This window comes from Carya illinoinensis, chromosome 10 (genome assembly GCF_018687715.1).
Source record: "Carya illinoinensis cultivar Pawnee chromosome 10, C.illinoinensisPawnee_v1, whole genome shotgun sequence".
Lineage (NCBI taxonomy): Eukaryota > Viridiplantae > Streptophyta > Magnoliopsida > Fagales > Juglandaceae > Carya > Carya illinoinensis.
This window is the reverse complement of record NC_056761.1, coordinates 274,847-301,579: the sequence shown is the minus strand read 5'-3', so window position 1 is coordinate 301,579 and position 26,733 is coordinate 274,847. Positions and strand designations below refer to the sequence as shown.

At 37.3% G+C, this 26,733-nt stretch overlaps 3 protein-coding genes across 9 annotated transcripts; 1 reads left to right on the top strand and 2 right to left on the bottom strand.

Moving 5' to 3' along the window:
- Window positions 1-10,991: 10,991 nt before the first annotated feature.
- Window positions 10,992-13,362, top strand: LOC122278868 (probable pectinesterase 15). Of its 2 annotated transcripts, none has more exons than XM_043089080.1 (5): window positions 10,992-11,517; window positions 11,668-11,839; window positions 11,968-12,174; window positions 12,479-12,729; window positions 13,000-13,204. In XM_043089080.1, exons 1-5 carry the CDS (start codon window positions 11,096-11,098, stop codon window positions 13,049-13,051), a joined length of 1,104 nt encoding a protein of 367 aa, XP_042945014.1. In that variant the 5' UTR covers window positions 10,992-11,095; the 3' UTR covers window positions 13,052-13,204. The 2 variants fall into 2 exon arrangements, with proteins under 2 accessions (XP_042945014.1, XP_042945013.1); XM_043089079.1 differs by having other exon boundaries at window positions 11,009-11,517; window positions 12,995-13,362.
- Window positions 13,363-14,964: 1,602 nt separating this feature from the next.
- Window positions 14,965-15,459, bottom strand: LOC122279460 (uncharacterized mitochondrial protein AtMg00810-like). The gene is made up of 2 exons (XM_043090142.1): window positions 15,418-15,459; window positions 14,965-15,312 (listed from the first exon to the last, which is right to left on the bottom strand). Exons 1-2 carry the CDS (start codon window positions 15,457-15,459, stop codon window positions 14,965-14,967), a joined length of 390 nt encoding a protein of 129 aa, XP_042946076.1.
- A 4,998-nt stretch (window positions 15,460-20,457) lies between these two features.
- On the bottom strand, window positions 20,458-25,109 carry LOC122278023. 6 transcript variants are annotated; one of them, XM_043088078.1, is made up of 10 exons: window positions 25,039-25,109; window positions 24,732-24,917; window positions 23,447-23,672; window positions 23,214-23,355; window positions 22,523-22,611; window positions 22,370-22,460; window positions 21,955-22,011; window positions 21,750-21,843; window positions 20,887-20,981; window positions 20,458-20,796 (listed from the first exon to the last, which is right to left on the bottom strand). In XM_043088078.1, exons 2-10 carry the CDS (start codon window positions 24,883-24,885, stop codon window positions 20,692-20,694), a joined length of 1,053 nt encoding a protein of 350 aa, XP_042944012.1. In that variant the 5' UTR covers window positions 24,886-24,917; window positions 25,039-25,109; the 3' UTR covers window positions 20,458-20,691. The 6 variants fall into 6 exon arrangements, 5 of the variants coding, with proteins under 5 accessions (XP_042944012.1, XP_042944015.1, XP_042944014.1 ...); XR_006229276.1 differs by lacking the exon at window positions 25,039-25,109 and having other exon boundaries at window positions 20,887-21,063; window positions 24,732-25,032; XM_043088081.1 differs by lacking the exon at window positions 25,039-25,109 and having other exon boundaries at window positions 20,887-20,953; window positions 24,732-25,032.
- Window positions 25,110-26,733: the final 1,624 nt, after the last annotated feature.

Below are 26,733 nucleotides of genomic sequence, written 5' to 3'. Positions count from 1 at the left end.
AGTGAGTGTCTTCTAGTTTACGGTTTATACCCATTGTATGGGAGGCTTGAGTGAAGAACTGCCAGTTATTTTAAGAGCTGAAAGGAGCAATTGTATAGAATGAAGAATGTTAAGTTACTTTCCAAGGAAAATTATTAGAAGACCACACATGGTTACTGATTTTGATAGTAGCAACATTAAGCTCTAACTTCACCTACTTGATGACATCTTCACTGAGTCCTTTAACATTGGAACTGTAGTTAATTCAGTTCCACCTGTGTTCTGTATGGCTCTAGCAACTGCACTTGCCAATTAATTGGAATTGACACATACTGCACTTGCTTCACTAGAAGTGCTCTTCACACTTCACTCAAGAGGCTCACGGCTTCAATTGGAACACTTTACAAACCTCACTCTTTGACTCACACAACCGAGGAGACTCACTCTTCGAAAGGTAGGTTTTAACTAGAGTATAGACTCAAACATCTTTGATGCCCTTGGAGTCATGGGCTCCCTTTTATAGTCCAATAAAGTCGGTGAATCAAAGCTAAAGGAAAACCTACCTTCCATGTCGGCTGTCTGTGACCTTCAAAGTATGTTTTCTATGGTCCCTCACCTTCCACAAATATTTAAAAAAAAAAAAAACCTGCTTATATTAAATAATTTTCTCTATAATTTTATAAACTTTCACTGAACATCTCCAACCCAAACATAGTTTGGAAAATGGAGAGTTAGAGAGAGAGAAATGCTACACAAGATAATGATCATTGCCACATTCGGATGAAAGACAGTACCTTATACTGGACATCAACTGAATTTATACCCGCTCTGTAAAATTTTAAGGACAGCAACCAGATACTGCAGTGAAGTCGGTAAGGAATACTCACTTCCCACCCATGAAATACTATTAACTGCATGATGATTTAATATTACCTGCGTTTTGTTGTTAGCATTTTAGGCATGCAGCTACAACTGCATTGAACTTTTGGCATTTGTCAATCATCATCTAGATCAACTATGGCATCGAGTCAATCATCATCGTGTGTAGTGAATGATCTTGAACTTGACTCGCCAAGTTGTTGGTGTGGTTTGAAAGCGCCATTAAAGATCTCTCGCACCCACAAAAATCCGAATAGGAAATTTTATGCTTGTCCAAATTATCATACGTAATTACTCTCCAACTTTTCCAATCATATTTTTATTGCATGTACAATAATTTATAGTAATGGATCTTGGATTTCTTGAATTGTACACAGGGACAAACAAGATGTCAAGTCTTCGTGAGACTGCCAACAAGACAAAAGAGAATGAACTTCGGAAGCCCAACAAGACAAGGGAGGATGATATATTGTTGCATGAATATGAAGCCCAAAAAGAAAAGGACAAACTAATAGAGAGAGAGTATGCTTAAGAATCAAGAAGACGAACTCGGAAGAAGGATGGCAACGGATAGGATTGGACATATTTTGTTGTGTATGTTTTGGATTGTATCTCTTGTTAAATTTTTGAGTTGGTTCTGAATGTAGTGCTCTAGTCGAGCTTGCCACTACTAAACTTATATGGTTATTGTGGATATATACTTATATTTTCAGCCTGTAAAATATGTTTTGGAGCTTGGGATATTTTTAGGCATTGGTAAGATTTTTGTGTATCAATTTAATGCATTGACATGTATGGATACATGGATCCAGGTAGTTATTCTGAAAAATTGATTGTTCATTGTCTGGAAAATGGACTAATTCTATGATCTGAACCAAATCTTGTTATTTTGTATTGCTTTTTTGGGTAAATTTTGGCATTGCCAAGATTGTTGTGGATGGTTTTTTGGCATGGAAAGGTATGGATGTATTTTGAGCACAACTCTGGGAACCCCACCCAAATTCCAGCTGAAGTTTATATAACCCGATACTTGTAATGAAGCCCAAAATTTTAGATGCATGACATTCAAATGAAATGTATTACCGCATATAAATTCCTGCTGTAGATAAGTTAGTGTCTTAAATCCAAATATGAAACCTTTTCCAGTATGAATCTGAAGCCTTTCCCAGTATGTTACAGTCACACTTTAGATTATCAAAAAGCATGCACTTCTGGAGAAGTACAAGATAGTAAGAGGTCAAACCAAACAAGTTCCATTTTGTGATATGGGGAAAAACAGCATGAAATGTAAAAAGTTTTGCACATAACTTTCAACCTCAAACTTTAGGGGAAAGCAACAACTAAACAACAATTCTGTTAATTAAGCAGCAAATTTAAATAAAAAGAAAGAGCAAGTTTGCCACATATGAACAACAAATACTTCCTCAACAGCTATTTGTTAGTTGCTTCATGATAGTTTACTGCAGGCATGCTCCCTGTGCGCTACTCACAAATACGAAATAACCAACAAATGCATAACATGTAAGCTCTAAAGATTATAAATTCAAATCCCACTTCTTAGGAATGAAAAATATTCCGTCTGTAAAAGGAAAAAACTTGGATTACATCCATGGCAAAGATTTCTTTTGCATATCAATATAAAAATTCTCATAAAAAATATATACAAACCAATCTAAGTCTTTCTTTATTGCCACAAAGTGTTGAAGAAATAACAATATCCATTTCGTGATAGCTCTTCATCATTTGTTTTCAACGATGATGAAGTAACTCAACTTTATTATTAGTGAAAGTTCTAAAAACCTCCATACAAAGTAAAACTAGAGTAACAATAACAGAACCTTTATAAAGTTGGGTAAACATCACGCACAATAACAAAGACATACATCAAGACGTTTCACCAGATAACATATATGAGGAGTTATGCTCTAAAGAAATTGACCTTAGCTTCTCAACATTATTCATGTTCAGCAGGTACAGATTTTGGTCTGTAAATGGAACAGCCATGCCAGAATTCTCGACTATTTCAGTATCTTCAACACCCTTCCTCCCAAAATTCAATTTAAAACTTAACATAGTAGATTGTGGAACTCTAGCATTTCCAAGGTAATGTTACCTATAATCATGTCCCCTCCACCCATAAACCATGGAGGAAACCTGGCAAGCATCCTCTACAACCTTCTAGCAATATACAACAAATTTTCAAATCCGGTTCATTTACAGCCTATACCCAGCAACATGGCATCACAATATCCCTTCTCAACATATGTACAAAAGCATTTCTAACAAAATAAAAAACCTCCTTATATCAAACACATGGAAGAGAACCACCCTTTGATGGGATTAAGACCAGAAGGTAAGAACAAGGTAAACATAAATGCCAATATATCACCACCAATATCTAGGCATTTCCTACATCAATCAATAAGAAAACCTTAACATCCACGACAAAACACCTCCCCCCTTCTTCCTAGACCAAACTTACTAACAAGAATGCAATGAAATCCATATAAACGAACCCAGCCTGTAACATTTTTGATCTGATGATAATACCTATTAGATTATAAAACCCCCTATTCAACTTTCCTTCTAACAGCAGATGGTTACAACTATGCAACAACATGATGCACCACGATAAAGACCTATCCATCTAAGTTTACCATTGGAGAGGCAATAAATATAAGTTAGCAAATCTTAGAAGTCATAAATTCTCATAAAAAAATAAATAAAAACTGCATGTGAACCAAAGGAGCATACAACTTTTATGCTAAAAACCAGTGTTACTAATGCGTCATTTCCAAAAACAGCTCACAGTAGTACCTATTAAAACCTCACCTTCTCCTCCCTTTCATCACAGAAAAAGAACATTAAAAATCTGGTTTAATAATAATCCGAGTGGGATTTATGGAATCAACTCAACAAAAGCATAAGCAGCTAACTTGAATTAGCTGTCTGTCACATTAGAAGCGAAGTTGTTATTGATGTACAATAAAAATAAGAGGCATTCCCTATCATTATATAAATTCCAAAAAGTTATTATCCACTTCATATACAAGTCTAGTTACAATACCTATTCTCCACTCCCTATACATATCTATTTACTCGAGGTATTGGGATATCTTTCAATACGCACTTATCAAAATTCACAGGATGCATTTACAAATTCCTATATACAATATCTCTTCGCATATCAAGATGCTGTGTCAAAATACCTCTATTTCCAGACCTGTACAAATTGATGACAGTTGATCCGGATAAAAAACTCACCCATTTCCAACTGCAAGATGACCAACAAGTCCAAATTAGCATGCAAAGAAAAAATGAGAACAAGGAACAATAATAGAAACAATATGTAGCAAAAAAAAAAATTTCTCATTGCAGAAATATTCAAAGCACAGTGGATCCCAACGCAAGCTTCTAGATCCGCGATAAATATAACATATAGTGTCATTGCTATGTTATGTTTCACGTCATATTAGTCGGACACCGAGATAATATTCACTAAACTCCCCACAATTCAATGCAAAGGTAGAAGACCAAGATGATGATGCTCATCTCTCCCCCAAAATACAAAACTGCATGTGCATAACCATCAAACTATTAAAGACTGGAAAATCTTATACCCAACACCAAGGGAGTTCCTGGATGTGCCAGAGGAAGTTGGATTATATATATGCATAGAAAAAGGATAAATTAGCAACTTTCTCTTCTAATTTCCTTACCCACCCTACAAATGCATTCTTGCACAATAAATGCATTCGTGCACAATAATGCACAAATAGGGTGTTGGATGTAATGGAGTAGTAATGGAGCATATGGGGGAAAAAAACATATTCTCCCAACTTTGTCTTACTTTCTCCCGGTTGTAAAATTGGAGAAAACTTACCGAGAAGCACCAACATGGATACTGCAAACATGCATTGTGAAACTAGTAACCTAAATTCTGTTAGTGTATATGCTAAAGTCCATGGGGCAAGATTGGCGTAGCCTGAAGAATAGCACAATGATCTAAATTAGTATAATATATTGATTACTCTTGCATACTGTATGGGAAATATATACTCTAATGCATACATGGTTGGTATGCTCAAACCTGATCACTGGCTGGAGGCGTTACTTATGTTAGATTACTACATTGGGTTGGGATAACAACCTCGTCAATACCACCTCCAACTTCTTCTGCTGGTTTAGGATCAACAATTTGTGATTCCTCCACAAATATTCTCCTATAAGTCTAAAATGGAAAATAGTACACGTCTCACAAATCTTAGACATCTTTTAACAACAACGTCATGCCGACGTGAATCCATATTGCCCTGACAATCATCATAGCTACTCTTAACCAGCCTGTAAGATCTCTTTATGTCTTTCCTCTATCGATCTAAGACATATTTATCTGGCATGTGATGAATGTACTTCAGTTGACGGACTTTAAATACATGCCTACAGATAATCCCCCTCATTTCAAACAGGGCACAAGTGCATTTAACTTTGAATTCCTCTTCATTCAAGTAAACTATGTATTTCACAATTTTGGTTTGTCCATCAGGGCTGGAAATTTCTTCGAGCACATCGAAAGTGGAAATGCTGCCTTGTGTGCTGACAAGCGAAGGGTTACAAAAAAGCATCCCCCAAACCTCGGATTGGACCTCTTTAAATTTAGCATTTGTGTACAATGATTGAAACTGCCTCTCAATTTTGAATGACAAAACACATGGGATCATTTGGTTACACGACTGGAAATCAGCTACCGTCTCTATCTCCACCTTCTTCCTCAAAGCATTGTCATATTGATCGACAAATTATTTTAATGTCATACCAGAATGGACATATCCGTCGATGCTTTCAGACCGCTGTGTAGTGCTCATACCAACCCAAAATACACCTTTCAAATAAACCGGTACCCAAAAACACCTCTCTGTGTACAACCCCTCCAACCATGCATTTCCCATAAGGTCATACATATGAATTAGCTACTGCCACTTCTCCTCAAATTCATCACAAGTCTGTGTACCATAGATTGCATTCTGAATCGCAGCCTTCAACCCTGCGTCGTAATCATAGTGGGATCCCAATTTCTCTGGCAATTTCTGCATTATATGCCAAAGACAGTATCTATGCCTTGTTTGCAGGAATACAATGCCAATGGCATTCTTCATTGCACGGTCTTGATCTCTTATGATGGCTTGGGGTGCCCGTCCATTCATGCATTCTAACCATGCTTCAAACAACCAAACAAAAGTACTTGTATCCTCGCTTGAAATCAACCCTGCCCTCAGGAGTATGGACTGTCTATGATGGTTGACACCAACGAAGGGAGCGAACGGCTTTCTGTACCTATTTGTTAGATACATTGTATCGAAGGTGATAACATCTCCAAAAACCTCGTATGCCACTCGACTTCGTGCATCAGTCCAAAACACATTCCTCGCTCTAAACTCATCATCCACATCCATGACAGACACAAAGTCATCATTCATTTTCCTCATTCTCTTAAAGTAGTCATTCAGTGTTTCACCACCCCCTTATCCATTCTTAAATATCTGGCTTTGTCGATATAATTCCTGCAATCTTTCTCTTGGAAATCCAAATTCTCAAACCCCCCAGCTTCAGTCACAAGTGCTTGGAAATTTTTATTCATCCGAATACCCGCTTTGTCATTCAAGTCGAGCATCCTCTGATTGTATTCATCTAAAACTTTGTGAGATCTAAAGAATCTAGATTTTTTTGGGCTAACAGTACTATAGTTGTGAAACAACTCAACACTGGTCAACACCCATTTCCCATTCATAAACCGAGCATTTACTTTTGCCTTACAATTTATTTTTGTCATTGGTCGTGGCTTAGCTAAATTACTATAGCTAGGATAATACCTTCCCCCACGTGCACAGCCAATCGTCACATATTTGGTATTCCCATCTAGATCTCTCTTTGTCCGTTTGATAATAACACCAAAATCCTCTTGTTTGGCATATCGCTTGTAATACAGTAAAACCTCTTTATCAAATGGAAATTTCATACCAGCTGTTGGAGGGTCAACTTTATCATCATCATTTGATAGATCATTCATCCCCTCCGCATCTGGCGATATATTTATGTCTGGTTTAGTTTTTGAAAAGAATGCTAACCAATATTAGCTGAAAACATTTCTATATGGCATGGGATGTTAACTCATATGACTAAACGTGTACCTCCAACATTCTTTTCACTTGCGCAATGTGGGTAGGGGATAGTTGGTCCGCATGGTGACATTGTTGAATGCTGTATTTTCCTTACTGTGTTAATCAGTAAGGAAAATATGGAGGTAGAAGAAAAAATCAAGAAAATAGACTAAAGTGAACTACCTGAATTGTATTTTCACCTCGTTTCAACTCATTAGGATTACTCGACGTAGGAGATGGCATGGTTGGTCCAAAGGGTGGCAATGAGGAATACTGCAGTTACTCACAAAGTCACACTGTGTTAGAATAACTGAAACCCACGCACACACTAAAACGAAAAACATTTCCTTCATATAAATATTTCATTACACAAAATAATGAAGTGAAATACCTGCGTCGTATCTTCAGCTTGTCTGAACTCCTTAGGATTACTCAATGGAGGGGATGGCAACGGAGGTCCAAAGGTTCGTTTCGCAAATGGGGGGTGGCATCACAACATACTGCAGTTACCCACCCACAGTGTTAGAATATCAAACACACGCACGCACCAAAAATAAATAAAGAAGATAATTAAATAAATTTAAAAAAATAATAAAGATGAGATTGAAGTTAACTACCTGCGTCGTATCTTCAACTAGTTTGAACTCCTCCGGATTACTCGACGGAGGGGATGGCAACAGAGGTCCAAATGGTGGCATTGCGAAGGGGGGTAGCATTGCTACATACTGCAGTTACCCACCCCACTGTGTTAGAAATGCTCAAACCCACGTAGTGCAAAAAAAAAACACATAAAGAACATAATTAAATAAATTCAGGCCAATAATCAATATGAGATTGAAGTGAACTACCTGCATCGTATGTTCACCTCGGCTGAACTCCTCCAGATTACTCGACGGAGGGGATGGCAACGGAGGTCCAAAGGGTGACATTGCGAAGGGGGGTGGCATTGCCACATACTGCAGTTACCCACCCCACTGTGTTAGAAATGCTCAAACCCACACACGCACCAAAAAAACACATAAAGAACATAATTAAATAAATTCAAAAAAATATTAAAGATGAGATTAAGGTGAACTACCTGCATCGCATGTTCACCTCAGCTGAACACCTCCGGATTACTTAACGGAGAGGATGGTATCATTGGTCCAAAGGGTCGCATTGGCACATACTACACGAACTCGGATTGTGTTAGAATAACTCAAACCCACGCACGCACTAAAAAAACATATTATTTATAAAATCATAGCAAGAAGAGAATGAAATGAACTACCTGGTTTGTATCTTCACCTCGTCCCAACTCCTTCGGATTACTCGTCATTCAGGATGCCATGTTTGGTCCAAAGGGTGGCATTGCGACATACTGCAGTTACCAACCCACTGTGTTAGAATAACTCAAACCCATGTAACAAAACAAATATATATATATAGGGAAGGATAAAATAACTTTACCTGGCTACCCAAAGCATATGGATATGGAATTGGAAATGTATTTAAAAGCATCATATATGGCGGATTATATGGATTTACAGTACCATAATATCCCTATAACATACAAAAAAGCGCCTTTAATGGATTGAGTAAATGTTACAGGAAAATATATGATAACACAATAGAATCAAATAACCAGTGTGTATCCTACATGGGTCATAGAAATCAACATAGAAGGCCTGGGTGGCCTTCCATCTTCCTCTTTGCCCATCACGATTGTTGGACTAAGTATTGAGAACAAGAATAATGCATCAACAAAAGAAATCCCTCAACCTACACATTACACTAATCAGGCAACTGCAACATGCATTCAAAATATAATGTCAGAAAAATTAAAAATAACCAGGAAAAATGTTAAATAACCCTCATAATTAATTAGGCATACTCCAAGTACAGAAAAGAAACACACCTAATTAGATGTTCAAGAGCTTGCCAAAAACTGCCCAAAAACCTCATTAAAAGTAGTCTCATTCAAGAGTAAAAAGGCCACTTGTAAATGCGATAAGCAAGCTAACAGATATTCAAGGCATGATTTTTGGCAAGTAAATAGGTTCTATGTGCCATGTCGCACCAAATTAGTCAAATTCATGGGATGCCCACTATGTATTATGGACATGGTATTGTCCTCTTTATTTTTGTTCATTCTGCACACACACAAAAGAAGAAGAAGAAGAAGAAGAGGAGGTTGTAATTGAGTTGGGGAAATTATCATATAGATGGGGTCATGGGTTTTTGATTTCCCTATCAAAAGACCTAAAGTAAGTCAGTCATTGCCTCCTTGTGATTATGAGTAACAAAATTGAAACAAGAAGACAGGAAAATCATGTTAATCAGGTGGGGCCTCCATTCAATTGACAATTTGTTTGGCCCTCCATTCCAATCTCATGCATCAACAAACACAAAAGCAGCATCATGATTATTACAATCAAATTCATTTCATAAAAACCCAAATGATCCATACTGACATGCACCTCTTAGGTGAAAAAAAAATCACAAACTATAAGTTAAACTAAACAACACCTACAAAAGCATACAACTAGGTACATACATCACCTACAATTTCTAAACCAGTAAGCTTCAAATGAGCCTCCAGAATTCGACTTAAAGGCCATGTCTAATTCTATTCTACACATTTATAGAAGGAAATATATCGAAATGCCCCAGATTGTTAACCAAAACATCATAGGTAAATGCCATGCACCTTCATACAGCAAGGGAATCACCAAAACCCTATAAACATGAAGCAAACCCTAAAACAATTATAAGCAACAGATCAAAAAAATTCGCATTCATCACTTTTAACACTAGAACATCCACCTCTTCGACCGACCCAAATATTTACATCCAACAAATATAAAATTTTGCTTTAATACTAAACGTAATAACAGAAGTTTCAAGAAAAGGAAAAATTTTTCCTACATATATTGAATTAATCGATGCTCGAGGAGGGACTTACGGTTGAGGAGGGACTTACGGAACTATTCCAGCCAGAGCTTGATGATTAATTACCACCAAGGGATTGCTGCCGACGTTGAAAGTGGACCCGGTTCACTTCTCTCGGGTGTTCTACTCGGTTTGTGCCGCTCGACTTCCGGCGACAGACGTGGACCACATTGCCCACCGCGACTGTTGTACTGCAATAACAGAACCCAGACGACTTTCCTTACACCGTGCCGGAATGATGGACCTACACGGTGCCACAGTGCTGGAGCCACACCTTTCCGGAGTATTTTTCACTTGCAGTGCGGCCAGCGGCAGCCAACGTTCGAGTTTAGGGCGCTGAAAGAAAACGACCGCGGGGGGGGGGGGGGAGAACGCTGGAGAATGCAGCACAAATGAAGAACGCGGTGGGGGGGAGAATTGAAATCTACCTTCTGAACAAAACGCCCGCATTTTTCCTATAAAAAAAATAAAAACAAAAAAAATTTTGCCACATAGACAGAATGGGGAGGTTGCGTGAACAGTAAATCTTTGTATAGAAGAACTCATCTTGTATTGAAGTGAACTGTAGACGGAAATATAAAGCAAAGTAAAAATAACTAGGGTACATGCTAAGCCTACTGTACACGTGATTACAGGTGATTAAAAAGTAAAATAAATTTATAAGTGCATGGTAAAAAGAGCCACACCCGATCGAACACATCCACGCACAACCCTTACTTTTTCGGTGCTTTCATCATTGAAATTTGGAACCATATATATATTTCTTTGGCTTGGCGTGTGAATTTTCCTTTCTTCATTAATGCTGCCCATCTTTCTTTGCATTTTCCTTTCGACGTCATTGCTGCCCATCTATGATCTATCATGTCTTTCTGTCTTCCCATACAATCATGTCTTTAAGGAACACCAAGTAATCACCATCTCCCCACTCTTTTTCCCGTGTGCAATCCTCACACCACCAACATCACACACACACACACACACGCACAGACTCGTACATTTCGTACCTCTCACGCCAATCAAGCATGTAGCACTCACGCCTTGAACATGATAAAACAATAGCTCACTCCCACGGTACCACACCTCAACCCCACTGTATTAAACTCATTAACACAGTACATTAATCAATACCAAAGCCTTAACCATTGACTATGAGAATCAAAACAACCTTCGTTTGGCTCTCTGGCGCCTTTGCCATTGCACTCCTTTCCAGCTTCATCTCTACGTATGGTATCCCTCCTTCCTTTACTAGTATCGCCAAAATCAGTTCCCAATTAGATGGTTTCAACCTTGCTATTTTGAATGAGGTTGTTAAGCATGGTGAGACGATGGAGGATTTCTTGTCTGGCCTAACCTATATGGAGTCTCGACATCATCATCGGAGGAAGCCTAAAAGAAAATGTAACAAGAAAAAATGGAAATCTAGGCTTATATCCATTTACAAAGTGGCCCTCGTTTTGACAGTCGACTTGAAGGGTTGCGCAAATTTTCGGAGCGTCCAGAAGGCAGTAGATGCTGTTCCTGAAAATAGCCCCGCGAGGACTCTTATCAGTATTGATTCCGGTACATACGGGTAATTATCTCCTTCAAAGTTTCCAACCCTTTACTTTTCTTTCTGTCTTGTTAATCATTAGAAAGGAGGAGTTTATTTATGTACAAGCATGTACTGGCCAGCACATGCTGTTCCTGAGAATATATAGCTCGATTATGCACATGTCGGCAGGGAAAAGGTGGTAGTGAACGCCAACAAGACAAATGTGATATTTCAAGGTCAGGGATATCTTAACACAGCTATAGAATGGAATGACACTGCAAATTCTACTGGAGGGACTGCCCACAGCTTTTCGGTTGCTATCTTTGCTCCCAACTTCACCGCTTACAACATTAGCTTTAAGGTAACCGATCGATGTATTTTGAATTTACTCAAAAAGGAGACAATATATATAATTTTCGTATAGAGAAAAAGAATCCTTATGCAGGACCATTTATGTACGTGGATTTCTCTTTATATTTCTTTTAAAAGAACACAGCTCCTTCCCCACCCCAAGGAACAATTGGAGGGCAAGCAGTGGCACTTCGAATTGCAGGTGATACGGCTGCATTTTATGGATGTGGATTTTATGGAGCCCAAGACACACTTAATGATGACCGTGGTAGGCATTATTTCAGAGAATGTTTCATCCAAGGATCCATCGACTTCATTTATGGAAACGCTAGATCTCTCTATGAGGTAGGGTATCCTTCCATATCATATATAAAGATCGAACACATAATTTTTCTAGTTTCGTTTCTGTCAAGGCATTCTACTTTAATATATATCGTGTTGTTTTCATCTATCCCATTAGATCTTTTCTTTAATTAATTTGGTGCCCACTCTATTTAAATGCTAATATATATGAGAACCTAACGTCAATCATAAAAGGATGTTATACGTTATGATGGTAAGAAAGATCCATTAATAATGTATAATATTCAAGGTGGAAGGTTAACTAAGCATTAATTATGTCATGTATATGGAAATGCTGTTGTGACAGGGGTGCACCATTAATTCAATAGCAAAAGAAGTCTCTGGGGGAATCAGCGGCTCTATCACTGCTCAAGGGAGGCAGTCGATGAATGAGGAAACGGGGTTTTCCTTTGTGAATTGTAGCATCAGTGGAAGTGGGAGAGTATGGCTTGGGCGAGCTTGGGGAGATTATGCCACTGTGGTGTTTTCTACAACATACATGGATGATGTCGTAGCTCCGGATGGTTGGAATGATTGGAGAGACCCTTCAAGAGACCAGTTTGTGGCTGATCCTACTTAAATAATTACTTTTATCTGCAGAACCTAATTTTCTTTTCGTACTCATGCATGCATTATTTGCCTGCATGCCTTAATTAGTTTATTTCTTTTCTCTTTCCTCTATTAATTTCTTGTCCCGGCCCTTATAAACTTATAACATGATCATGAGGTGATCAGAAAAGATCGCTCAAGATTTTAAGTCTTGGTTGTTTTCTTCTAGCTATCAAGATTTAAATATTATTAATGTACGTGATTTTGAAAACAGAACAGTCTTCTTTGGAGAATATCAATGTTTGGGACGAGGAGCAAACTACACATATAGAGCCTCGTATGGAAAGCAACTCGACCAATCTGAAGCAGCTCCCTACGTGGATATTTCTTATATTAATGGAGACGAATGGCTTCTCTATCATCAAAAGATATCACTCCTTCCTAATCCTGTCGATAGCGAGAAAGAAGAAATTTTTTCTTATTATATGTGAGAGATTTCTGTCATTAATTTTATATGCAATTATATATGTGCATGAGAAATTATAATTGTAATTAATTAAGCACAATGGTTAAATGTGCTATGAAAGGGCCAAACATTAAACCAGTACTTCATCAAACCATAAATAAATTATAAATTATAAATTACGCGCGTACCAAGCTAGCTACATATAAATTAGAAAAAAAGAAACCACTGCATGCATGCAGGATCTAAATAATGGGTGCATGCATGATGCATGTAATTAGTTTCTTAAAATATTATTTATGATTAAGAATTTGATCGCCTTTTTTCCCGTTTCATGATATCATCAAGTAGTAGTGAGAATCTGAGATGTTGATCAGGTAAGAAGATCCACCCTCTTCCATTGCCTTCTTTGTCATCTCTGCAAACGTTTTGACTCTTCTCTCTTCTTTCTTCTACTTCTTTACCTTCACCCATTATCTTTTCTATGTCCTCCTCAAAATTCTCTCTGATCATGTTCACCAGCACCCCAAACTTCTCTTCATTCCCCCAGTGCATTACCAATACCTCGACTCCGACCCTCACACCGATCTGTAATACTTGTACGATAAACTTCTCATTAAAAAATTGTTCGGCAAACAAAGGTCATGTTATCATTGGGATGCCAGCACAAATGCCTTCTACCTTGGACCAATTCCAACCACAGCGTGGTAAGAACCCACCGGTTGCTGGATGCGATAATATTAATACTTGCGGTGCCCAACCTCGAATCAAGAAGCCTCTCCCTTTTACCCTTCCCTCAAAACCGTCCTCTGATAACCATTTGACCATTCCCCCTTGCTTATATCCACCTCGAAAAACCCAAATGAATGGCTTGTTGGACGCTTCAAAGCTCAAACCAAGCTATATATGTAGAAAGATGATAGTTCCACACTACGTACAGAAAACCTAAAGAGCAAAAAAGGAAAGTTTTCCTCTACTTTTGATTAAAAGAAAATTGAGTGAATTACAAAACTGACTTATGTCCTATGTATACAGAAAACTAATTACAACACGTGTTATATAATAAATGAAAAACTTGCTAACTAACTCATATGTACATTTCTCAACACTCCCCCTCAAGATAGAGTATGTATATTTATCACTCCCATCTTGGAAAGGAAAAATGTAAACTGAGGGAAGGCCAAAGCCTTTGTAAAAAAATCTGCTAGCTAATGCTTTGAATTCACATGAAGAGTATGCAATATTCTAGTTTGAATTTTTTCTCTAACCAAATGGCAATCAATCTCAATGTATTTCGTTCTCTCATGAAACACTGGGTTGGCTGCTATATGTAGAGCAGCTTTGCTATCACAGTAAAGTAATGCTGGTGAGTTGTGATTAATGCCAAAATCTTTAAGCAAGGCAATTAACCAAGTCAATTCACATGTTGTGGAACCGAGAGCCCTATATTTAGCTTCTGCTGATGATTTTGACACAGTGCTTTGTTTCTTAGATTTCCAAGAAATAAGAGATTCACTCAAGAAAACACAAAAACCTGTAATTAACTTTCTTGTTTCAGGACATGTTGCCCAGTCTGAATCCGTGAATGCCTTCAATTGTAAAGATGAAGATGCATGCAAAAATATACCCTACCCTGGAGTTCCTTTTATGTATCTCAAAACCTAATATACAGCATCAAGATGAACTTGTGCTGGTTTGTTCATAAACTGAGCCAAAATATGAACAGAAAATACCAAGTCTGGTCTTGTAATAGTCAAGTAAAGTAACCTTCCTATTAACCTTCAATAGACAGTGGGGTCTTCTAATAAACCACTATCTGTGTTGATGAAGCGCAAGTTAGGATCCATAAGTATTTTGGCTGGTTTACAGCCAATAAAACCTGAATCTGTTAACACTTCAAGAGCATAATGTCTTTGGCAAACAGAAATGCCTTTAGATGTTCGAGCCACTTCCAATCCTAGGAAGTATTTTAATTCTCCAAGATCTTTAATCTTGAACTCAGCATGAAGAACATTTTTGATGTCTTGCACAGCTTGAATATCATTGCTTGCTACTATCACATCATCCACATAGACAAGCAAAGCAAGGAATGAACTTGTAGTGACTTTAGTAAACAGAGAGTAGTCACACTTAGATTGTGAAAAACCATGACTTAAAAGACAGTTTGATAACTTGTGAAACCATTGGCGAGAAGCCTATTTGAGTCCATATAAGGATTTAGTCAACTTGCATACTCGTGTCTCCCCCTCACTTCCATAACCTTGAGGAAGTGTCATGTAAACTTCTTCATTTAAATCACCATGAAGAAAAGCATTATTTACATCTAAATGATGTAACTACCATCCTTTAGCAGCAGCAATGGCAAGCAAACACCGAACACTTGTGAGCTTTGCAACAGGAGAAAATGTATCAAGAAAGTCCAAACCTTCTTGTTGAGTGTACCCCTTAGCTACAAGCCTAGTTTTGTATCTCTCAATGGTACCATCTGACTTATATTTAATCTTGTACACCCATTTGCAACCAATTGGATGTTTATCAGGAGGTAAACTAGTTAGAACCCAAGTATGATTTTCTTTAAGAGCAGTTAACTCAACTGACATGGCATCACGCCAATGTGAAAATTTGACAGCTTGATAATATGATTTGGGTTCAAAATTTGAAGACAAAGAAACTGTGTAGGCTTTGTATGCAGGAGACAAGTTAGAATAAGAGAGATAAGTAGACAAAGGGTAGTGAGAACTGACCTTTGAGGAGGCTGCAGCAAGTGAACTATGATCTGAGGAAGAACAAGTGAGATGACAATGATATTGCTGTAAATAGTTTGGTGGATGTCTCTGTCTAGTGGATCTTCTAAGAGAAGAAACATTTGTAGAATCAATATTTTGAGTAGGATTTTGAGGTGGTTGTATATTGGTTGAAGAGAATGTGGATCTATTGTAGGATCAAAAACTAGAACTGGAAGAACAAAAGACTCCACAGGTACAACAGTTTGTTGCGAGGAAGAATGAACAAAATTTTTCTTGTAGTGAAATATGTGTTCATGGAAAATAACATCCCTAGATAGAAAAACTGTATGAGATTGTAAATCATAGAGTTTATATCCTTTTACATCATAAGGATAACCAAGGAACAAACACTTTCTTGCTCTAGAGTCAAATTTATTTCTATGGGCAGAAAGAGTACTAGCAAAACAAAGGCATCCAAATACCTTGAAATGAGAGTATGAAGGCTTTGTAGAGAAAAACAATTCATAAGGAGACTTATTTGAGAGAAGTGGAGTAGGTAATATATTGATGATATAAGCAGCTATTAAGACACAATCACCCCAGAAACATAAAGGAAGATGTGCTTGAAATCTGAGAGCTCTAGCCACTTCTAACAAATGTCTATGCTTACATTCCACAATTCCATTTTGCTGAGGAGTGGCATTACAACTCCTTTGATGAATGATTCCCTTAGAAGCATAATAATTGGTCATATTGAATTCTAGACCATTATCACTTCTAATGGTTTTAACTTTATGATTGAATTGTGTTTCAGCAAGAGCAAAGAATGAAAGTAACTTAGGTCTAGTTTCAGATTTATTTTTCATCATATAGACCCAAGTTGCTCGTGAGAAATCATCCACAATTGTAAGAAAATACCGAAATCATTCTAAAGTGGAAGTAGAAAAAGGACCCCATATATCAGTATGGATGAGGTCAAATGGTTCTGTAGTGACAGAATTGCTTAGAGGAAAAGATAAACGAGCCTGTTTGGAATAATGGCATATATCACATATGTTTGTACAAGGAGAATTGATAAGAGAATCTTGTTTATGTAACAAACATTGTCTAGCATTGGATGGATGTCCTAAACGATAATGCCACATATCTAAAGTTTGAGGACTTGAAACAAGAGGTGCAGGAATACTGGAAGCAGAAAATGCATTATTGGAATTAGAAAATACACTAGAAACAGAAGCATCAATTACATCAGGGGTTGATGTCTTATATGGCAGCAAGTAATAAAGTCCATCTCGTTGTTCACCCAGACCAATCGTCCTCCATGCACACAGGTCCTGAATGATACATGATTTATTTAAGAAAAACACAGCACAATTAGTGGAATGAACAAGTTTACTAACTGACAAAAGATTGAAGGAGAAGGATGGAACACATAGAACATTAGTCAATGTTAAGGTATCAGAAATTTTGACTATGCCTATGTGTGTGACATTGACTTTGTGACCATTTGGAAGAGTCACAAAAGTGGATTGAACAGATGAGTATGAATGTAAGAAGGAAACAGAACTCACCATGTGGTCAGTTGCACCAGTATCAATGATCCAATGTGCATTAGAAGGATGATTTTCAACTTTATGGATGAAGGATGAAAAATGTTGAAAACTAAGAGTAGTAAAAATACTATGTGAAGGAAATGGTAATATACCTAACTGATGAAGGAATGTCTGATGATTTTGATGAGTACCTACATGTGAAACCATTGGAGGTTTGGTTGAAGATTTGTGTAAATCAAGCATAGAGAGCAGTTGCTGACACTGCTCTTGAGTAAAAGGTAATGAAGATCCTTCAAAAGTGTGTGCCTCCTGTGAAACATTATCAGAAGGATTACCATTGACAGAATTAATCCGAGATTTGGTGAATTTGTATCCAGGAGGATACCTGTGGAGTTTATAACATTTCTCCTTGGTATGTCCCACCATTCCACAGTGGTTGCACATCGGTTTAGGTTTCAAAGAAAATTTATTCCTCGGAGTGAATTTATGAGAATTTTGTTGCTGAGTAGTGGAAACCAAAGCAGCAAAATCAGTATTGACAAATTTGACAATGGAATGAATACCACATTGTCTTTCTTCTTACAAGATCAGAGAGAACACTCTATTGATATCAGGAAATGGATCTATCAACAGAATTTGAGATTTAACACTTGCAAAAGTGTCATTAAGTCCCATCAGAAAATGCATCGCATATTCACGTTGTCGGTGGTCAAGAACAGCTTTTAAAACTTCACAATTACAATTTCTTGAAGAGATACAAGAAGGTAAAGACATATAATTCATCAATTCATCCCAAAGAGTCTTCAATCGAGTAAAATATGCACTTACAGACAAATCATCTTGCATCAGATCTCCAATTTCCTTCTGGAGCTGAAAAATCCTAGGCGCATTAGTTTGCAAATAGCGTTGCTGTAAATCACACCAAAGTTCTCGTGCTGTGTTGATATAGATGCAACTGGCTGCGATCTCTTTCATACAGAATTGAGTAACTACGAGAAAACCATGTCATTACAACATAACCAAGCATTATGCGCTGGATCAGAAACATTAGATGGCAAGGTAATACTTTCATCAATGAAACCAAGCTTGCGCTTAGATCGTAAGCAATTCGCATGGAGCGAGACCAAGCATGGTAATTATCTCCAGTTAACGGTTGCGTAACCAGCACAATGCCAGGATTATTGGCATTGTTGAGATGATAAGGAACATCTTTCTCTGATACCATGTAGAAAGATGAGAGTTCCACACCACGTACAGAAAACCTAAAGAGCAAAAAAGGGAAGTTTTCCCCTGCTTTTGATTAAAAGAAAATTGAGTGAATTACAAAACTGACTTATGTCCTATTTATACAGAAAACTAATTAAAACACGTGTTATATAATAAATGAAAAACTTGCTAACTAACTCATATGTACATATCTCAACAATATATATCAGCTGTGGAGGTGTGAGGCGATCAAGGCTTTCCAGACAAGCGTAAATCACACTACTGGCCGATGGCCATGAATCAAGACACTTCAAGCACTGGGTTTTCATCGGTTGAAGCCTTCTTACCTCTCTTGCCCATGTCCAGTTTGTCCTTGTTGTGTAGAGACACGAGGCCAATGCACCATATTTTTTTCTCCTGTTGTCTTTCGGTATATTCTACTCCATATGCGCTCCTGCTTCAGCTTCACTTATCTTTTCACAAATAACGCTCATATCTTGAAGGTTGGAGCCCGGATTGACAGCTTGAGGTAGCTGATCTCTTTGAATTGAATTTGATTGGGCAACCCGGGTACTTCAAAAAGCTTTGAATCGTTAGCGGTCTCGTAGACCCTGGACTTGTGTTAGAGCACAAGAGCAGCTTGAAACAACTTGTCCCATCGAACAAAATTCTTGGAACATGAAACTTGAGATCGAGCGATATGAGCCGTCCATGCAATATTTTTATCAGATATAATACAGGTTGGAGAGAGTCTCAACTCTTCAAACAAGTGTTTTAGCGGTTGTTGCAACAATATGCTCGATCGTTGCAGTCATGAAATTCTTCAAGTCTGGCGAAGGGAGAGTCCCGGTTCTCGCATCCTTGGGGAAAGCCAGCCTCAGCATAAGGAAACTGAAATTGGTGAGTTCGTATTGATGATCCAGATTTTATAGCCAAATTATTGGTGAGTTCGTACTGAAAGGGATCAGTAGAAAGTGGAAATGTAGTGCTTTTTTTGGGCCGGCGGGGGGTTGTGGTCGAAGCCATGATTGTGATCGTAATGGGTTTTAGGAGAGATATTTAGCTAGCTACCTTTTGAATGTGCATGTGTGTGATTAGTCATGGTATTCGCATTGAAAAAATATAATTATAAGTATAATTATATACTAATCTGTATACCAATATGATATGATTGGTCAAAAAGTAAATTTTATTAAAAATAATATTAATTTAAATTTTAAGTATGAATAAATCAGTATTAGTATACAAATTAGTGCGCAACTGTATTTGTATGTAGCAAAACTCATTGGCATTATTATTTAGTTTATTAAATCAAGATGATGATTCACATGCGATGCTGCTGCTGGACATTAATACAGCCTAGTTAGTGGAAATTGGACCCTTCAGCATCTACATACGGTATACGTACATATTGAATAAAGATCAGTTCGTTCTGGAGTTCAATTGGCACGTGCATATTTGAGTATACAATCTATCCATTAGAATATATTAATTGATAGCCTTCGAGTATAAATGAGGCGGTATGGTATCCATCCACCATATCACATATATAAATATTCCATCTCATTACAGTTGTCACGTCCTTCCTTGATACTAGAGGATCTAATAATTATTCTTCAATAAAAGATAAGGCATTTTTATTTTTACTTTGTATTTTTTTTTTTAAATATATAGGTCTTTTTCCTTCGAATTATAACAAGGCAGCTTAGCTGACCATTTCCCTATGATTATAGATAAATAACTAAATAAATCTAAGATTATTTTTCAAAACCACATAAGATTTTATACATCCCTATAATAAAGATTAGATAGTTATATCATTCAAATGATAAGATTTTCTTTACAAATGAACGTTATTAAATAAGAGACCTTATGAACCTCGCAACAAAAACTACAGTGCCGAGTGAGTGAGTGAGAAGGTAGATCAAATACTGCCAAAGCTACTTATTGTTGTTGGCCGCGCCGGGGGGGGGGGGGGGGGGGGGGGGGGGGGGGGGGGTGTGGGTAGGAGTGTGTGGTGTTGTTAGTTGATAAAAAAAGGAGAACCAATTGGAGCGCTAAGGCCAAGGTACCTCATTATCCTGAACCGCCGAACTTTCTTGGCTGACATCAGTGGAAATGTCACTTCCTGCAAAAGCAAAACAAATGTCATTAAAATGTGCATCTGTCTAGGAACAAGTCCTTTTTACCACCAAGAGGTCTGATGATGGCAACTCACATCAAAGTGTAGTTTACGCTTTCGCTCCCTCTTGCCCCTCCCTCTTTCAAGGAAATCATCCTCTGCTCTGCATGAAATTGATGAAGTCCATTTTTCTGTTTGACCCAGAAGCAAAATTAAAACTGGAAGGAAGACACAAAGGGAGTAGTACAACATAGCTTCCCAGCCGATGATCTCCTAAAAAAGTCAGAACACATAACTGATTTTGTCGACCTAAAACTTGGGCCTATAAAGCATTATACCAAATACAAACCAAGGCTTCAGGATCCCAGGGTATGCTTGGAATATGCAGTTTTGAGGCAGGGGGAAAAACATATTAAACTTAGCAACGTTGAATTTCTAGAAACCAAATCATCACATATATCCAATTTACACCAACGTCAACAAGGAAATAAGAAAATGTGTTTTATTATATATATCTGCACTCAATATTAGAGAATGTGGTGACCTGAGATTCAAGAAAGATTAGTGAAAGACTATCTTCCATCATTCCAAGAGGAAATCTGCTGATACTCTGTATGAGACACCATTTGTTTTCATAAGTGTATGAGACAACATTGAAAACTTAAAAAAAAAAAGCGTCTACACTACGTATCAGATTAAGGAAGTTCAAGTGAGACAAGTTCTTTTCACCGGAGAGGCCATCCCCTTTAGTATGGAGGTTTAAGATCCACATAGAGAGCATATAGTATGGGATAGATATGCAAACTTTATTGTACAATATCGATTCTACTTCATTTACTAGAGAAAATGTGAACTATACTGTTAAAATGAGATGTAATTTCCCCAAAGATGTAATTTCCCCTCTTAACCTTAAGGTTTCACACGTATGGTTGAGAAAGAAATTGTAAGGCAGTACATACGAGATGAATGATATTGCTGATCTGAGTCATTAAGATCATCAGGGCTCTTAAACAACTCTCCACATGAACTTAAGCATTCCTTCCCTTGTAAGGCCTGCAATTAGGATAGAATAGAAGAAAACATATGAACACAATGTTGACTTGGCAGATAATGCAAAAACCATAGAATAATAGAGCATATGGCATTTTTACTAGGTCAATTTACTTGTTTTAAAGCGTCTTGAAAATCTTCCATAGGGTTACAGCTCCTTTCTTCAAAGCACTGGTGAAAAAAACATAACATGATCTTAGTCATGATGAAAATGAACCGTGACAAGACTACATAATATTGTAAATGGAGGATATGCTTTTCCCATAACTCTACATATTGAGATTTTTTAACCGCTACAATTAATTTAATATTTTTTAACAATCCTCGGCATATCCCATAAGTAGATCATTGTTAGCCCCCCAACCCCATAAAGAAAATGAGTTGCAAGAAGGAAAAAAATAGGGTAGACAAGCAAAATAATTAATAGAGACTGCAGTATGGAGTTTACAAGAATCAATATCAACCCAGAGACTTGTGGCGAGATAATAATCAAGATTACATTGTGATATGTCAAAGCAACAGTACTCACATCCTCAAGTTGGGAAAGATCTCTGGTAGGATCAAGCCAAGCGCTGGGTATCACAATACTCGGATCATAAGACAAACAGATCATGAAAATCCTGAAATTTTGATCAGCCAATCAATGTGCATTTATATTAGCAAAGAATGTTAGAAATCTTACATGTCATTGCTTCCATAAAATTCTACTAGAACACGTCCACCAGTATCTTGGTTCCTTGTGTCAGCTGAATTGTATCTTCGATCCGTGATCTGGAAAAGTCAGTTTGTGTTTTATTAGCCTAGGCGCACTGGCTTCTCAAATAAAACTAGAGAAATATGCTTCATATGATGGTTTGAATATCATATCTTATGTCAGGTAGATATCAAACATTGTTTTCAAAAGACAGGTTATTAAAGGGATGGGCTTTCAGACAGTAATCAAAACAAGAATCCTCCTTCTGGTTATAAAGGAAAGAAGTATCATTTTTGTAGTTCAGTAAAATATGATCTGCTTAGTTCCAGCATAACCCAATTGTACATTATGTTTCCTTTCAGCCTAAAAATTAAGATACATAGTTGCCACTCCAACCTCCGAAGCTTCTGGATGAGAAACTAAACTGTGTCTTACAGACCTGAGAAAAGAGCACACTCCAAAGACTGGAAGTTTTAAACATGCAAAATAAGCTTCACAAATCATTTGAATGGGCATGTAATGCAAAGATTACAGGAAAAAATATCTTTCATGCGACAAATTAGAAGAGACAGGCCAAAACAATTCTCCCCCTAATCAAATTAGATGAGAGAACAAAAATTAAATATCAAAAAAGGAACCGAGATAATTAGGGCACCGCATGAGGATAACAGTAACGTACCTTAGCAGGCCACCACATGTGACTAGCAGTTCTAGCCCACACAACACTTCCGGGTGTTATGCAAAAACCATTGGTTTCTGTAGCATGCGAAGGAGTGCATTCTACCGACCTAGCAGTATCACTTGTTTGTTCACCAACGTTTCTATAAATGGAAAACGATAATCGTTGCAATATAAATTGATTCAAACTGCTGATATTTTGCATGACCATGGCATAATATGTGCTGGACAAACCTTTCACTCAAGGTGTCAAAAAGTTCATTCTGTGCTACTGTTTCAACTTCTACGGTCAGGGTTTCAGAGAAATCCGAGGAGAATCGTAGTTCTTTATCCTGGAACTTGCAGCATTGAACCAGAGGATGCTCAGGCAACTGTTCTCCTTCAGCATTTCTGTCGTTCAAGCTATTCATGGTGACATTGGACAATCCAACTTCACCACAGGATGACCCCGGTAAGGAACCTGTGGACAGATAATTACCAACCTAATCAAATAGTAAGCTTTCTGAAACTTCAAAAATAAAACATTTCCCAAAACAGCTGCAGGAAACTTGAACAGGTGAGACAATAATGATGTCATATGGTTCCAAAGTGTTTTGATACATACAAGCACAGTCACGTACTAATCTGTGTACCAATACTGATTTATTCATATTTAAAATTTAAATTAACACTGTTTTCAATAAAATCTACTTTTTGACCAATCACATCACATTAGTGCACAGATTAGTGCATAATTATGCTTACAACTATATTTTTCCGGGTCCAAAAACTGTGGTGTTTCAAGCTTCAGTAGTCCTTAGTCCTCAGAAACCCAAAAAGTACTCTGGACAATAACTTAGGAAAAAAAAGAAAAAAAAAAAAAAGTCCCTTTCTTCTACCGAATTAGCAATAACAACATGTTGTCACCGTAACATCAATGCGTTTGAGCAAAGCAAACGCAACCTAGTAGACACATCGACTTTCACTCCTTCTTCCCTAAAGAAGGGAATTATGAACATAAATATACTATACTAAAGCTAAATTCCAACCCAAACCCATATACGGCAATACTTTTTTTTTTATAAGTAAATATACGGCAATACTACATCCGATAAGCCACGATTCTACTTCAAATCGAATAATGCATAAACCTTAGTTATTGACAATTGTAAAATGTAAATTTGGACCCAAAGATGCAAGCTTTATGCAAGTGAAAGTTGTATCACAAGGAAAGTAATGAGATTTATTTGAATCGCTGAATTGGAAGCGACAAAGCAATGATAACATCCAACAACAGCAAAAGCAGTTGATGAACTGAGTTATAACTCCCATTCTAGAAAATTAAAGGCCGGACTCAATCCCTAATAGAGGAAATGATAATGCGCTATAAATTGATGCACAGAAAAGTCAAGTTGCGATGTCAATTCAGAAGTGACACCAGTTCTGAAGGTGACGAGAGAAAATTGAAAAAAGAAAAAAGAAAAAAAATACAGACGGAGCATAGGACTACGTAAGTATGAGGTTAGAAAGAGATAGGGACCTGAATTGTAGAGAGGAGCGGAATAGAAGAAGGAGGAGAAGTCGGAGCGGCGTTTGGGTTGTGAGCTTCTGGGCTTTTGAGAATAGTAGTATGGTAGATTATCAATTTGCTCTAATTTGGGTGAGTTCGTCGTCTTCTTCTTGTTGTTCGCCATTGCTAGGAAGTGGAAAAGAAGCTGAATTCGAACTGTAACGTAGAAAGAATTTTATTTAAAACAAAACAAACAAACAAAAAAAAAACCCTAAGAAAAGAAGAGGAACATCAAATGCGGTGGCGTATGTATCTGTATCTGAGGGTGAAAATATACATTAAAAGTAAATTGATGGGTTACTCCTTTCTATTAGTATTCTCCCTTCCCCCCCCCCCCCCCCCCCCCCCCTTCTCTCTCTCTCTCTCTCTCTTTCCCTGTAAATTTATTGGATCCGCTTAACGAATTCAACTATATATATGCATGTGTTTTTTTTTTTTTTTTTGATGGTATATATATGCATGTGTTGAGTACTTGCAGGAGCGTCCATTTGATAACCACTCGATAACTTCTTTTTTTTCTTTTTTTTTTCAGTCTCTTTTTTTCTTAATTTTCGAATTTTCTTTAGATTATCAGTTCCTTGAGAAAGTGCCTTCCCGGACAGCATTCGAATTTGGTGATACGATAAAAATTTCGAACAAGGGCAGGTCTGTGCCAGATAGATTTAAAAGAAACGATAGTAATCGTAATTTTGTATGCACAGTATAGTAATTTAAAAAAAAAAAAAAAAAATTTGAATAAATATAATATTTATGTGAAAAAAATTCATTTTTTAATAATAAATTTCACTCTTTTTTAAAATAACTATACATCATATGCATACTATATAACTATATATAGAATTAAACTTTTAGCCAATTAGAAATTTAGCCATTGACGAATCGTGATGAGCAATTGGAGATAAAGAAGATTGATGATATATAGTAAATCTTGTATATTTGATTTTTTTTTCTTTTTTTTTTAAGCAAGTAGTCTCATTGATAAAAACTAAAGGTTACATCATACAAGATTCAATGGGGTGTAAGTCTCCAATAAACATCACAAAGCAAACAAAATGCAACACTAGTAAAAATAAAAATGAGAATTTGGAGTTAAAATTGGCTTCCGCTTATTTCCCACTAAGGAGAAAGCCGCTTGAAGCAGTTTTGATTAGTCTAATAAATAAATTACTAAACTGCAACTTTTAGTCACAGTGAGACAGTGTGTGCTACAACTTGCTTATCTGGATTGACTGTAGGAAACTTTCACGCCCACTTCATCTTGATCATCGATTAAGGAAAGCAATAATATAAGAACATAACAACCGGAAGGCGCGCTAATACACCAAATAAGAACCATCACTATTTGTGGTGGCATGTGTGGATCACACGCCACACTAGAAAGGGAGCGGTGGTCAGGCCTGGGTGGACCGAGGCCACTGATCTCAGTGAAGCCACATGTGACGTCAGCAGAGGCTTGTTGGCACGGAGGATCGTGAAGTTCATGCGCGGTATAAGCCACTCGTGAGACTCACGCACCACTCTTTTGGGAGTATTTCTTCCACCGTCCAACAGATCGGCAGCTGTAGATTTTGCTGGAGTGGCACGTGGTGGTCGAAGGAGTCTGGTAGGCAGTAGATTGGCACTTCTTTGTGCTATGAACGGAAAAACATGAAAAAGAAAAAAATTATATACTACGCCGACTGACGTCAAACAGGAGGAGGGAATGTGGGGTCGAAACTCCAACCCCCTTTGGGCAAAGAAAAGGAAGGGCTCTTGATGCCTACGGTATTTGGAAAAAAGGCACTGGAGAGAAAAATGACTTCCACTTATAGTACTAGTTAGATCTAGTATACTTGATTTGCATGGCAATTACTGAATTTGGAATGATATACAAGTAATGATATATATTAGTAATGATATATATCATTACTGCATGTTTTATTTTATTTTTTTTAATTTTATATATACAAGTAATGATATATATAATCATAGT

Coding starts and splice junctions, on each gene's coding strand:
- LOC122278868 (XM_043089079.1), top strand. CDS start 11,096: ATGAGAATCAAAACAACCTTCGTTTGGCTCTCTGGCGCCTTTGCCATT. Junction 11,840..11,967: donor CTTACAACATTAGCTTTAAG/GTAACCGATCGA, acceptor TTCTTTTAAAAG/AACACAGCTCCTTCCCCACC. Junction 12,730..12,994: donor AGAGACCCTTCAAGAGACCA/GTTTGTGGCTGA, acceptor TTTTGAAAACAG/AACAGTCTTCTTTGGAGAAT.
- LOC122279460 (XM_043090142.1), bottom strand. CDS start 15,459: ATGACACTTCCTCAAGGTTATGGAAGTGAGGGGGAGACACGA. Junction 15,313..15,417: donor GAAGTGAGGGGGAGACACGA/GTATGCAAGTTG, acceptor TCACAATCTAAG/TGTGACTACTCTCTGTTTAC.
- LOC122278023 (XM_043088078.1), bottom strand. CDS start 24,885: ATGGCGAACAACAAGAAGAAGACGACGAACTCACCCAAATTAGAGCAA. Junction 22,461..22,522: donor TTTTATGGAAGCAATGACAT/GTAAGATTTCTA, acceptor TCAAAATTTCAG/GATTTTCATGATCTGTTTGT. Junction 21,844..21,954: donor TTCAAGACGCTTTAAAACAA/GTAAATTGACCT, acceptor TCCTAATTGCAG/GCCTTACAAGGGAAGGAATG.